General features: G+C 38.1%; 1 protein-coding gene across 3 annotated transcripts; it reads right to left on the bottom strand.

Moving 5' to 3' along the window:
- Window positions 1-420: 420 nt before the first annotated feature.
- On the bottom strand, window positions 421-12,652 carry postnb (periostin, osteoblast specific factor b). Of its 3 annotated transcripts, XM_080053850.1 has the most exons (23): window positions 12,493-12,652; window positions 11,872-11,970; window positions 10,944-10,973; window positions 8,279-8,343; window positions 7,867-8,024; window positions 7,623-7,787; window positions 7,386-7,532; window positions 6,980-7,121; window positions 5,963-6,175; window positions 5,702-5,836; window positions 4,882-5,030; window positions 4,591-4,727; window positions 4,277-4,407; window positions 4,043-4,173; window positions 3,614-3,716; window positions 3,416-3,483; window positions 3,152-3,197; window positions 2,984-3,013; window positions 2,481-2,633; window positions 2,342-2,386; window positions 1,850-1,918; window positions 1,719-1,760; window positions 421-1,087 (listed from the first exon to the last, which is right to left on the bottom strand). In XM_080053850.1, exons 1-23 carry the CDS (start codon window positions 12,609-12,611, stop codon window positions 1,059-1,061), a joined length of 2,406 nt encoding a protein of 801 aa, XP_079909976.1. In that variant the 5' UTR covers window positions 12,612-12,652; the 3' UTR covers window positions 421-1,058. The 3 variants fall into 3 exon arrangements, with proteins under 3 accessions (XP_079909976.1, XP_079909978.1, XP_079909977.1); XM_080053852.1 differs by lacking the exon at window positions 1,719-1,760; XM_080053851.1 differs by lacking the exon at window positions 10,944-10,973.
- Between the last annotated feature and the right edge of the window lie 2,202 nt (window positions 12,653-14,854).

The following is a 14,854-nucleotide window of genomic DNA, read 5'->3' as shown; positions in this document are numbered from 1 at the left end:
TGAGCCAATTATCTAGTTGCCATCAAACTTTAAAAGCGTACCTTTCTCTGCTGCCGTAAGCTGTTATTTCAGTGTCAGATCGATAACATCGATACCCCCACCCATTTACCTCCATCCCCACCAGTCTTCCCAGGGATCTTTAGAAGAAGTTTCGCTCCATTTTTCATCCATCCAGATCTTCAGCATTCCTTTTCACCCTTTCATCACCATGACCAGTGTCATCGGGGGGAGACACTTCCTTTACAGCTCATGGAATCACCATCACCTCAAAATATGACATTGAACATCAAAACATTTCTGATTCTTCAAGTGTCTCTTTGCATATTCTCTACCAATTTAAATTATATTTATATTCTTTTTTTCTCCAATGTTGACCAATTAAGAGCCAAACAAGCACTTACCATGCACTTTTCAACTCGGCACGTTTACATAAAAGAACTCACTTTATTTCAAGATGTTTAGAAAAATTAAAAGGAGAAACCTGCATTTTGATACATTTTTCCAAATGATACACAGCTGGAAAAAAAATTAAATTAAACCTTAAATAACTTACAGCAAGAGAAATAAGAAGAATTTAACAAATAAAGTTTGAAAACACGCATTTATTTAAAAATATTTATCATGCTGAGATTTATCAATCTTCTCAAACAGCCTGTAAAATATCCTTGCTTTACCCGTCACCTCTAGAAATGACTTAGAGAAGTTGAAAATTGGAATGTTACCACCTTATATGGCTTGGTTTTAAAAGATGTTCTTGCCACCCTGATTCGTCTTTAAAGTCATGCCAAAATGTTCATTTGCACCCTGTCTACAATCTACATATGCGGAACCAAGAGAATTGGACATAGCAAATTCGTAATAGTTATACTGTACATTCAAAGAACCATTAAATTGTTTAAGAGAGTAGCTTTATTTCTGTTAGTTATACCTATTACAGTATATTTGAAATCAAGGATGGTTTTAAGTCTTCTCCCATGTATTAAGCACCAGTTGCAACCGCTGGGTATGATGTGTGTCTCTGCCTTTACAACGTTGATCGTTCTCATCCGTCCATCTGCTCAGTCCCTTCCCTGCCTCCTGCCGCCAGCTGGTAAAAAAAGGGAAAAGGAAGGAACCATGAATAAATGTCAGTCAGTCATGTGGAATAGTATGTACTGTGTTGAAGTCGTAGCGTGTAGGCTCTGATTTCACCTCTCCCGACAAGGAAACACAAAGCTCAGCACAGAGTGAGAGAGTGGGGAGTAATCACTTATAGACTCCCAAGTCCTACAGGTGGATGATGTGGCACATTTTGGGCCCATGAAATGTGATACAGAATGAACAGCAGCTGCAGCGGCGTTAACACCAAGTGTCAGCATAGCTTAAACGTTGTGGCAGCAAGCTTGGCAGCAAAGTTTGCAGCACTTAGTCCGCTTTAAGAAATAGTTAGACAATAGACATTTAAGGAAGTACGTTTGTTTGCTTTCTCGCTAAAGGTTAGGTGACAACATGAACACCTTCATTAGAATGGTAACCAACTTCTCATCTAACTCTCAGCAAGAAACTAAGCATATTTCCCAAAATGTCAGATTATTCCTTAAAGTACACCCGCCATGACTGAAGGGGTTGCGTTGGTTAGAAGAAGTATGCCATGTGAACGTAGCAGAGGACTGCCTGATCTAGCTCACAGGTTATGCTGCATACTGCATACAAGTGCAGGATTTTCTTTTATCTTTTACCTAAAACTTTACGGCGACCGGTTCTTCTCGTAGGACTGCCTTCTACAACGGCAAATAAACATATCAAGTCACACATTATTCATGATTTATTCTTTCCCAGTCACTCAGACGTAGAGACTGAGAAAACTCACCTTTGATTATTTGGCTTAGTCTGTCAGTGTCCAAATTAGCATTTGCTTCAAATTCTGAAACGTCAACTCCTGAAGGAAAAAGAACATCCATAAGGTGAACTTTATATACTTACTCATATACTTTATGAGCCTTAATATACCAATTATAAGAATCATTTTTTTAAACATTTACATTAACATTGTATCTACACATGTGTTTAAACAGCTGTCATTGTATAATATTTACATTATATCTCTTTTGAGACTATTTGATCATCTATTTGTATTAATTACATTAATTTTAAAAGTCACTTGAATTTAACTCATATAATTTTATATTCATAACTCGGAAAAATATCGCTACACATCAAAGTATATTTACCACTGGGAGGCTGATGTACAGAAAAGTGAAAAGTATGACTTTAGACACCCTTGATCATTATACTAAAAAAAAGAAATGAGACAATAAAAAAAATAAAAATTATTTGAATGATCAAAATAAGTTTCACTGACCATCCAGGGCAATGTTGCTGGTGCTACTGCTGACTGACTGAGGTCCTGTAGAAGACAGAAGCATTCATGAGTCTTAAAGAAAAAAAAACATCTACAGTATAGAGTGACTGATATATGAATGAGAGTGAGATATATTTACCTTGGACAACCCTGGTGACTTTGGTGATGGTGGGTTGACCTTCAATGACTCTGGTAACCTTGGTGATGGTGGGTTGACTTTCAATGACCCTGGTAACCTTGGTGATGGAGGGTTCACCCTCAATGACCCTTGTCACTTTGGTCACCTGAGGAGCTGTACATGCAAAGAAGGCACGGTTCATTTCATGGTTCATTGAAATTACAAACAGCACTGCACTCTGTATTAAGAGTTGTGTGTATGTGTGTATGTGTGTGTGTGTGTGTGTGTGTGTGTGTGTGTGTGTGTGTGTGTGTGTGTGTGTGTGTGTGTGTGTGTGTGTGTGTGTGTGTGTGTGTGTGAGATGAAAAGGGTCAATCACTGGTCAATACATGTTTCAACTCAACAGCCAGTATAGCCTACCTATTTGTTTTAGCTAACTGTATGCATGCAACTGTTTCATTAATCAAACTTAAGTCACACTTTACTGATTAGGAATCAGATGATGATGATTATTATTACTGTACCTTCCTGGATGACACGTGTGATGATCCTCTCTAAAAACAACAGGAGATATAAAGTCATTAATGACAGCAAGGAATGCCTCTACGGAGATTCAAAATACTATAATTCGATAAATAAAACAACAAGATAACAATAACAACAATATCCATTATTATTTTGCTAGTACTTACTCATGAATGTCAGGGGAATTTCCTGATACCTGAATCCTGAAATGTACTGTGAAAAGGGTAAAAATCATATAGAATAGTTATAGGATATTACACATTAACAAAATGTCACTCTTGTCAAAACAACTTAAATATCTGCAACGCTGGTTTTCAAGACAGGTATTTTGGCAACCATAGGACTAAATAAGAAACCTGCACACAGAAAACTGCACCTTGCACTTTGGCCTGGCAACTTCAATAACAAGAAATCTATTTTTAAGATGACACCTTGATTTGCATGTAGCTGACAAGCCTCTTCAATAGTGCGAGGAGATCCTGGCTTCCAACAGGCATATCTGGAAAAAAGTGCAGGGCATTATTAACAGCAGCTGGTCCTTTACAACGGCCATAAACAACAGTGCACCCTTTGACAGATTTATAAAAAGGAAAGGGAATTTTAACAAAGGCAACAGTTCAAAGCTGTACCTGCGGGATACAAGACTTGGTCAACAAAGTGAACCACTCCATTTGTGGCCATGATGTCCGACTCAGGGACTGTGACAGAATTCACTTGCATAGTGTTGTTTGCCTGAGGGAGACAGTTATAAACCATTACAGACAAGAAAACCACAAAATGAGGAGCTTGAACCAAGCTGGGTTTTATAATATGAGCAATGAACTCTGTCTTAATTAAGCTTATTAAAGTCATTGAGTTCAAATTGAGAATAGTATTTGATTAGATAATGATGGTTGACACTACAACCATCATTTTACTAAATAATTGAATTATAATTGTCATACCAATGTCAGATTTAATAGTTAAAGATGATGAATGGTATAAAACTTGATTTGCTCCAGGTATAGTGTATTTTCCTAAGATAAGAAATGTTAAGACTTGCTGCACTGAATACTTACAAACATCACTTTGAGGTTGCTGCCCTGGAAAGACTTGAGAAGGTTTGTCACCCCAGCTTCCAAACCACCACCAATGAAGATACCATTATTCATGTGATACAGAAGAATGGTTCTGAGAGCGTTTATGTCACCTTAAATAAAAAAGGCAAACGTATAAACTATAATTAATAAACTTGTGTCTATGATTTTGAAGTAGCCATGCTAAAAACGGAACATTTAGAAAGGGAGTCCTACTCTTCAACAATGTCATATCACTGTCGCTCAGACCAGCGAAAGCCTTATCACTTGGGGCAAACAGAGTGAAGTCTCCCTCCTGTTTCAAAGCATCAGTCAAGCCAGCAGTTTCCATCAGAGACAAAAAGATCCTGCAGCATAGAGAAGAAAACAGTAAGTTGGCTGTGAAAGGAACCACGAGGGCTAAGCCTACATATTGCAACAACAGCACTTTCCCATTCCCATTCCCATATGTGCCATGTGGATTTAATGGGGGTTTAAGCGCTGCATTTTAATTCCACAGTGCATTTTGACTAACATTGCTCTGCACTTACTTGAAACTTCCATTTTCGGTCAGAATCTCGAACAAAGATTTTTCCGCTGGTTTCAACAGAGTCGTCATGAGATGAAGGGCCCCGTTGCTCCCTTCTTTACTGCCTCTCAGTAGACAGGAATTCTCAATGCACACAGCCTGCAGAAATAACCCACAAATTGAAGGCAAGGGGATTAATGTTACGTCTCAGTGATACGAGGATTGATGGTCGAATGAAAGGAGTAATTCATATAGTGTGTGTTTGGTGGCACCAAGCCACCATTTCAGAGAACTCCAGAGAAAAGGGACGCACTGTGCGATAGATGAAGACCCTCAGGAATTTTCCACCAATGGTCTCTAGCCGCTGGCCATTGTACAGCTGTCCCAGGCCAATCTTAGTCTTCACGATGTGGTTCTCCAGAATGACTTTGAGGATACTCTGATCAATGGCCATCACTTCGTCTGTAGAGGAAACAATTGTGTTACATTTCAAGAATAAACAATCAAACATACCAGCAATATTGTACATGTACATCAAATTAATTAACCTTAGAAACAGAAATGTCATTTATATATTCTTTTTTTCTATTATTATGGCCAAAATTTCCAAAAAGCAGCAGCCACAACTCCAACTGTGAGCAAAACTATATTTGCTATCACTGGCTTGATTTAGTGCACAGTTTTGAAGGTGAACCATGTGCAGTCACTGGAATAATTTACAGTTTGAATGTAAAGCTCATATAACATCCAGCCGTTGCCGCCTTTTGCATTCCTTACACCCCTTTAAAAGCGTTAAGCCTATAAAGATAAAAGTATCCTGCCTGGATACACAATCCTGTTGCAGAAACAAAACATCTCTCCTCCCTTTGGCTGAAATCCAGGAATGTTCGCCGGGCAAGTGTGTTTTTGATCTTTCGTGGCATAAAATGGCTGCATTTTATGTATAATCTCCCTGATGCTCCATATATGTGCATACATATTCATTTTTCTAGGCTACATGAGTTAGCATGCAAGGGGACATAAAAAATATGGCTTTTTATTTAATTGTGGAGCAGCCAGGGATCATGTTCAACCAACTACAGAGAGGAAAAGAAAGGTACCATGCATGATGTTATGATTAGTAAATGACTCACCAGTGAAGACATCGTTGAGGGGAGCCAGCAAAGTGTACTCAGCATCTTGACTCATCTCAGCAGTAAGTCCCAGCTCGGACACCATGTCGCCAAAGGTTGACTGAGAACTTCCCACCAGTTCCATCACCTGTTTAGCTTAAAGGGCACAGAAAATCCCAAAACCATTGAAAAATACATGACAGAGAAATACTAACCACCTGGCAAAATGTAGTAAACCAGGTACATTTAAACTACTGGGAAAGAAGAAATTGGGGGTCCAACCTGAGTCTGGCATGAGCACTTTGTCGATAAGGTGGATGACACCGTTGGAAGTGACAATGTCCTTCTTCTTCACCATTTTGATATCATTGACTGTTAAGCTATCACCATCACAGCCGATCTGAATGCTGTTACCCTCCAATGTCTCATAAGAGGTGCCAGTCATGATGGCCTCAGAGCACTGGACTGAGTCCAGGATGTGGAAATTAAGAAGAGCTAAACAAGGGAGACAAAAACATTTAAATGAAAATGTGGTGCAGTATGAGTTGAGGTTTATTTGAATACGGAGTAAGTTGGCTACATGGGCTGTTTTTATGTTCTTTCTTATAAACTGCAGCTGAGGATATATCAGCCTGGGAACCTTTAGACCCCTTGGATCCCTTTGGTCCTTGAGTGAGAAGTCTTGATTTCTTCACAGCTCTGTTGAACTTTGTGTGGAATGGTCTGATCGAACATCACAGGGTTAGCTATGGGCTAATAAAAATAGTTTGGGTGGCTGCCAATTTGACCAGTTTGCTCAACGAAGCAGCTGTTTCCTGCCTCTATGTTCGGAAACAAAATATGCCAATGTTATTGTGGTACAATAGGCTACTTGCAAATGTCCTACTCACAGTATACATAACTGTAGGAAAATGAAAATGAAAAAATATTATCTAAGTGTCAAATGATGTATTCCACCCAAAATGTCATGCATGATTTTTTTTACTCTCAGACACAACTTTGTTACGTACAACTTGCCAAACGTGTGTAAGTTCCAGACATTGTGGCTTCATCTGTTTTGAATTGCAAGAAGTTGAACGTGTGAAAAAAATCCCTTTTACGGGTGACTTAGTCCAACAGATGTGCCGCCAGGGAATCACGGTATTTATTTTCCTGAACCTTCGTCATGAAATGTAAATATGGTCCTAGTTTGCTACAGTTGATAGCTTAGTCTCCGCTGCAATGTTTATAGAGGCCTTTAGTGAACTTTAGAGTATTAAGGAACAGCAGCGGCAGTCTAACAATAAAAGTCTGTTTTACCTTTGAGGACGTCTTTGTCGCTCTGAAGTCTCTCCAACACGTCGCTGCCCAGACTCTCAAAGGCTTCATTGGTGGGGGCAAAGACAGTGTAATGTCCTGGCTGACCCAGCTTCTCCAATATTCCAGAGCTTTGAGCAATATCCTATATGGTGATTTCACCAGCAGAATTAGGTTTAGTTAACAGAAATAACAATAAAGTATAGTAGTAACATCTGCAGAGGATAGATATAATAAAGTTCCAAATCAGTGCAAACTCTGAATGTGCTTTTCAATTCCCTTAGATGCCTGCACATCAAACTCCCATACAACCCAGCATGACCCATCTGTGCATAATATTTGCTATTATTTCAGAGTCCTTGACTTTAAGGTGTTAACATTATTTCTATCCTTGAATTTATGTACTCACACTCAGAGTCGTCAGGTCATCGTTTACTTCGATGACATCCTGGATAGTGTTTCCAACCGCGCTGATAACACGGTCAATGACATGAACAACTCCGTTGGTTGAAACCTGGTTGCCATAGATAATCCTGGCACAGTTCACTGTCACTACCTGCGTATAATATGCAATTCAATGTAACACCATTGAAATTATTTTTGAACACTTGAGATTGCTATGGTAATATTGAATGATATTACTCACCCCATTGGAGTAATGGTTAATGTGGAGACCAAGGTCATTGTACATGGAGGTGACTGTCAATCCATTCCTTAAATCTTTGGTCAGAAGGCGTTTGTTGGCCATGTGGTAGTGCAGAGCGTTGTACAGTTCAATGTTGACATTACTGACTAGTGCACCCCTCATTTCCTTTTAGGTGAGAAAAATAAGATTAGAAAACCTCACAGATAGAGAGGTTTCTACAGTTATTTTATTGTTTATGACTCACATCATCCAAAAGGTCCCAAGCCTCGTTGCTGGGGGCAAAGAAGGTGTAGGATCCAGATCCCTCAATCTCAGGCCTTAGCTTAGAAATGTCGGCGTATTTTTGGGTTGAGGTGGCCTTCACAAGACCCAAGGTGCCATACACATGGTCGATTGGAGCCACTAAGAAATACATGTATAATAAGCATTATTCAATTTAAGCCTGTCCTCTTTAAAAAAATAAAAAAATATATATTTTAAATATTTGGGGCTTGAAAAGGAAAAGACTCAACATGTGTTGACAATATGCTTAAGTATCCTCTTGTAGTTTATTTGGTCTGATTTCAAAGATAGCACACAGCTGCTGTGCAGTTGGTTGATATGGCCTCATTTAACCTTTTTACAATATACATTGAACATATTGTAGCACACTGTACCTGCAGGGCAACCACGCATGCCCTCCATCTTCATGTACCCTGGGCAGCACTCATAAAGCACAGTTCTGCAGAACACAAAGATCACAAAAGTTGTCACCACCCCAAATAGATAGCACATCCTTTGAAATACTATTTACAAGAACATTTCAACAAAGATGTTTAAGAAATCTATACATGTTCTGGTTGCCACGTTTGTAGATGAATCATCATTCGCTGGTTGGTGTTTTTGGTGTTATGATTCAGTGTTGAGATGTCACTTATAATTTCCTTCATTACACCAACAAACGATGTGATCCAACAGTATAGGCCAAAACCTAATGGAAAAGGTCCCTCAAGGACTCTGCTACCATTAGAGTAGTGGATTTATGTTACCAAGACCGTCTCTTTGAAGCAACAAACTTACTTTGGACTCTACTGTACTTGGCATTTGGTTAACCTCAGAAACATTAATACTTTGCCCTTGAAAAACTGCAGTGTAATTAGAGTTGAGTTGTAGGACATTTTGGTTGATACATGGAACATTCAAAGCGTTTAGTGGTCTGTATGGAAACATTTGACCCAATTTGAGTTTTTACAGACTTTTACAATTTAGAGATTGACCAGTGTGATTTCTGTTTGGATAAATCAGATACAAATGAGGAATGTTTACTTGCGGTTGGGCAACCATGTGAGAAGTAGTGTGTCCTCCCCACTTACTGTAAACAGTGCTAAATATCATAGCCTGAGGAGGGTAGTAAAATTCAAAGTTCAGCTGCTACATATAAACTTGACTAAACCAATTGTCAGCAAGTTTCAACATATTGGAACAATAGAATTGTTTCCAGCTCTTGGAAGACCAGACAGTTGGAGATGTACACCTGACCTCAAGTAACCAATGGGAATGCAACAATGAAAAGGCCCACAAGACATAAAGAACACCTACATGGATCAAACCACATGCTTCCACATGCTTCCAGAGTCTGCTGGGGAGTTCATTACTGTAGACTACACCGTTTTTATTGTCTAACAGGAAAGCCCCCCATCCCCAACCATTTTTCAGATTAAAATAATGATGCCAAATAGTAACAACATCATCCAGGCATCCAGTTATAATCACTGTACAAATATACAACATACAAGAAATACATTATGTGGATTGCCTGTGATCCCTAGCCATCCATGACTTAATAATAGTAGTTAACTTAGTTGGAGAGTTGTTTTTGTTAGTGGGTTGTTCACAGCTGTTATCAACTGTTGATGTCTAACATAGGGTACAAAGTGAGGCTTGTGGGTCATGGCTAACTGCACCCTTTTAACAGCTGTATTTGAATCAACTTTGATGGAGTTGGAGGGCTTAGGATGAGATCACACAAGCCCCATTGGGGCAGAGTCAGCAAAACGCTCGCTACATTGGCCTCCCACACAGAGGGATCATGTCTGGCCATGCAGTTGGAAATTTTTAACTTGTCAGCATCTCTATAAAAGAACAGTCCCGCTAAGACTTTGATAACCTTGTCAAACATAATTGTGTCGGTGTGTGTCTTTATTCCAACTTAGCCCATCACTTGTAAGTTTAGTTTAACAAAGCATCTTGGAGACAAAGTTGTGCTAGAAGCAGAAATACTTTTATTTAGTTGAATAAAACCTCTGTGGGTTAAGACAAGTATAGAAAAGTAAGACTGAGCAACAATTGAGAGGGGCTATAGTAAAACTGGAAGCTTAGGCCACATTAGATAGTTTTGGTCATTTAGCCTGAATTAATTTAAAGGCTATTAAAATGGTTACTTACACTGTTACTTATAGGAACAGTGGGATATGTCTTATTGTATTGTGTCTTATAGTTTTCCCTTAATTCCAGTTGTAGTCCTAATCGGTTTTAATCAGTTTGGTACAGTGTCACTGATGTCAAAATTGTTTGTTCATGTTGTCAATTATGATACACGCCCAATTTACAGCTGATTCATTGGGAAACTGTTTGCCTTTATATCAGCTCCACTGAATGTTATGCTGACTGGAACAACTACAAGTGTATGTACAGTATAAAACAATAGTAAGTAAGTAAGTAAGACTTATTATTCAGCTTGTGAACTGCTGAGAAACCTCTGCTGAGCTTTTTGAAGACATGGTTTGGAATTGCTTGTGAATTCCGTGAATCAGAAACCAATTTAATGAACATTTAAAAAAATATATACTTTGTCCTTAATTAATCTTCCAATGTAAGTTAAGTCCATTATTTACTATCTATGGTTAAGTCATGTGCAGCTCTGCTCCAAATAAATAATTGTGGAAACTGGAATACACAATACTACGTAGTTGTACAGAGTGCTTTCATAAGAGCTTGAATGAGCATATGCGAATCAATTAACTATGTGAATGAAGCTTTGGTCAAGGTATTTTGATCGATTCTATAGAACCATTTCAGACTTATTAAAGGTGCACTATGCAGTTTCAAAGGAGGGGGATTCGTTTACATTTGCAGAGCCTGCAGTTAGTTCACAAAACTCATTTTCTCTACATGTGATTGTCATTATTGAAAAATTATATCATCATTAGTCGATGCAAAATAATTTTAAGACACCTGCAACCCAACATAAGACTTAAAAATGTTTGTTAACTAATCTGTGGGCCCTGCCACTGTAAACAACAACAGTGAAACTTTTAAGAAGTAACTTTTAAGGTAGCTTACTTCATACATGATTCCCGGGGTCCCATTTTCCTGTGAGGAAAGTTTGTTTATTCAGTTTTGAGAATATACCTTGGAAAATGTTCACATCTCAGACACACCCAAAGTTACATAGTGCACCTTTTAAATAGATCAAATTATTTGGCTGTTACACATAATATCATTTGCCAAGTTCAGTCTCCAGTGTGTATTCACCATGAAGAGTGAAGCATATTTAGAGACTAACACAGGATTTAGGCATAATGCAAGCATAGAGGGCAAGCTGAACACGTGTGTGTGTGTGTGTGTGTGTGTGTGTGTGTGTGTGTGTGTGTGTGTGTGTGTGTGTGTGTGTGTGTGTGTGTGTGTGTGTGTGTGTGTGTGTGTGCATGAAGAGAGAGGGGAAAGATTGTAAAATAGGCCTGGCTTCGATCCATGTATAAACACAAAAGTGCTGAGAGGGCTGGAACAATAAGAGAAAAGGGGGTTGTTCATAATGATTGAGTTAAACGCTTTTCCATTCAAGAATACAGTCAACATTTTGCAGCCACATCATATCCTGGAATCAGTGGTTCACCACTGTGGCGTCCAACAGCGACCAGGCTTCCTAAGTTATGAAAAGCCTGACTTTCAGTTTATAGGATCAAACAGGACAGTATTCAATACAAAGGATTTAGGGCTGCATGCTTAAATGTGTTTTTCGTTTTAAGCTGTAGTTCAACCCAAAGTAAGATAACAGATGTCCGTCTCTATGGAAACGTTCAAGTTTCCATGCAAGAAACCCCCTCAGAGCAGAAGCAATAAGAAAAAGAAGAAGAAGAAGCAGACACTGAAGAGAAATGCTAGATTTTCAAAAAAACGCACATGACTGACGCTCAGGTTAAACATTTGAGTCATTGGATTTGCTTGTAATATTCATCTCTAAACAGGAGAAAGGTGAAAAAACACTTACGCTTTCTTTCCACAGATGGCCCCTTGGTACCAATTACGACAAGTACTAAAGTACTTTTTCTTGGTCCCCATGACTTGTTGGAGTGCGCAGACATTAGGTCTGTTGAGAATTGAGTAAAATGGGAATGAAGCATTAATCACTAGGTTTCTATGGAAACCCTGAAATTATTCACATTTCAATTATTATGTAACAGCCCTGCTGGCTAAGACTCCAGAGAGTGAAGTGTGAATAATTATTTCGGCAACTACCCCTGCTGCTTCTGAAATCTGTCAGTCCAATATGAATAGTGAAAAGTCTGCTGGATATGAAATTGATTTGTCAGATTTGATGTATGGATCGAAAACTATTACTCTGCTGGTTTACACCTTTTCTAACTGAAATATAGCATTTCATGGCAGATGCCATCAATAAGTAATTTGTAAAACAATTCTGACTACAAAACAATATGTCAGATTTTATAAACAAAAAAATATATAGAAATGTGCATAAATTGTAAGAAATACCGATGCCTGTAATTATCAAGGCTCAATCTACTGCATGCACAATGAAAAGAACATTGCATCACAAGGGTGTAAAAGACAAACTCCAAAATAATCATGAAAGAAATATTGATTAGCTTACCCTTCTTTTCTTGCCCTGATGCGACTGTGGTGGACTATTTTGTCATAAGCTGAAGAGTCAGCCTTGTCAAATGTAGACACCGCAAAGAGTGTAAAGGCAGCCACAAAAAGAAGCTTCATCCTTGATTGCTTTAGCTAGCCCCTCCAGACCCAGAGTAACGGGAGAAGACTCGGAGTGGGAGCTTATATACCACAAGTCTTAGACCCCCCCTCAAGAGGGAAGGCAACTTTTCATGCATGTGGACCACCTAGAACCAGTCAAAAACATATTTATATGCATAAATATACTGGGCTTGTTTGTGTGATGAATTATGATGAATTATAATTGGGATCTTTTTATATTTTTAATTATTTCAGGATCATTACAGAAATATTCTCATATTTTGGGTGTGACCAACACCACATTAACAAAAGGTTTTGTAATATTTGCCATTACTCTTTTATGCAGATTTATAGGTGCATACATTTGTGATGCAATCCTCACTGTAAGATTAATGTAAACACGTTCTAGACTTCTTCATTTTACTTGTGTCAGTCACATTACAGCTCCAGCATGAAAACAGAGTTATCTTAATACTAATTATTTGAAATCAGTATATCTTGATTGAATTGCATTGAAAACAGGTAATATTACCTGGACACATTGGCACACTTTTTGTTCTAAAAAACAACAACTCAATAATAAGTTTTTAGAATATTTGCACATGTCAATATACTTTACAGTGTACCGCTACAACATAGCTTAACATATTTCTAGAGCTCTGAGGCTGAGCAGACCATTATGAGACATTTATATTGATCAGATGGAATCCAGCTTTATCTTTTCTGTAAAAGTATAATTTATTTGGACCATAAACAAATACACTTTCATAATCTCTGCTCTCAATAAATGCCACTATGCACTAGTTGCATACATCTTTGAGATGCACATGTGGTTTGCCCCACCTAGTGGTAGGAGGGAGTGCAGCCAGTGAGTCAGAGGGAATACATACTGTGATAAATCCTCATATAAAGTGCGACAGACTTCCCATTAAGCCAAGAACCAGACAAACCTACTTTTTTCCAGTTCGAAATCTGGACAACAGTATTCCTACTTAATTAAACTGGTTAACTGTCCAACTGCTCTTATCATATTGTTAAATACTCATTGATCTTCACCAGACTTTTAAAGAGTAAAATATGTATCTTTATCTCCAACTGATTGGCAAGTTTTATTTAAACACAAAAGCTAACATGAAACAGACATTTTTACTTACATGGTAACAGTAGTGTCCTGGCTACAACTACAGACACATTAAACACTTTGAACATAATTGTGTGTCTGTGAAACAGGCACAGGATTTCAAAAGCACAAAGTGAACTCCCAGAATTGTTAAAAGGAAATGATAATAGGCTCCAAACTATAAACACCATTACACATGTGTCACACATATTAAAACAGCTACTTTATGATGTGGTGTACAATCTTTTTTTGGTCTCTTTAGTTTTTTGGTTTGGTTATTTTAAAAAAAGTAAAGTCAATTACTCCTTACTAATAAGAAAAATTACCTTGCCATCGGTTGATTACATTTAGAAGACTGTATCCATTCATTCAGGCCAACCAGACAGATTAGTGATTAGTGAAGCTGTTGTTAAACTTTACAAGTTGTTACTCCCAGCATACCCAAGTGGCATCACTTACACCATTTATTCTGCCACATGTTGTTCCACCTCCTGGCTGGCCAGATGTTCCAAATGTGAATGGGAAAGTCATTTCCTCCTGGCCTGCTAAATCAATGGATTGTAAAAAAAGAAAAAAAAAAAAAAAAAAAAAAGAGGAAAAGACACAGCCCATAATCCAATTCTGCACAGATTTGTGACCAACACCCAGAGGCCTCATAAGATTGCATATTAGTTGTGCATATTATTATTATTATATTATCCATCTAGCAAAACAAATGTCGATTTAAAAGATGACACTTTATCAGTCACTTGAAAGGCCTTTAAAAAGCAGATAAGGATTAAATGGCCGGGGACTACAGCTGGAAATTAGCCAAATAGGCTAAAGCTGCTCCTTCTCAAAGGGGACTGTCCACGAAACTATAAACAAATAAACTAAACTAAATAAACTAAAACTAAATCCTAACTCGGTTTCATCCTTCCTATAGTCCCAAAAACTGGAAAACATTCATTTTACAATCTCTACATTCCAAAGGGCAGACAGTTTTCAAAGTAAAGGGTTTACTTGGTTGCATGAAAAACTAATTGCATCCATTAACCCACTACATTGATTATCAAATGCATAATGGATTTTTTAACCTTGAATCAGGACACTCTCAAAGACACTGACACACAAATAAACAAATGCTGTTTATCAGAAAGAA

The sequence above is a fragment of the Ammodytes marinus genome, assembly GCF_949987685.1.
Source record: "Ammodytes marinus genome assembly, chromosome: 3".
Lineage (NCBI taxonomy): Eukaryota > Metazoa > Chordata > Actinopteri > Uranoscopiformes > Ammodytidae > Ammodytes > Ammodytes marinus.
This window is presented reverse-complemented; position numbering and strand designations above follow the sequence as displayed.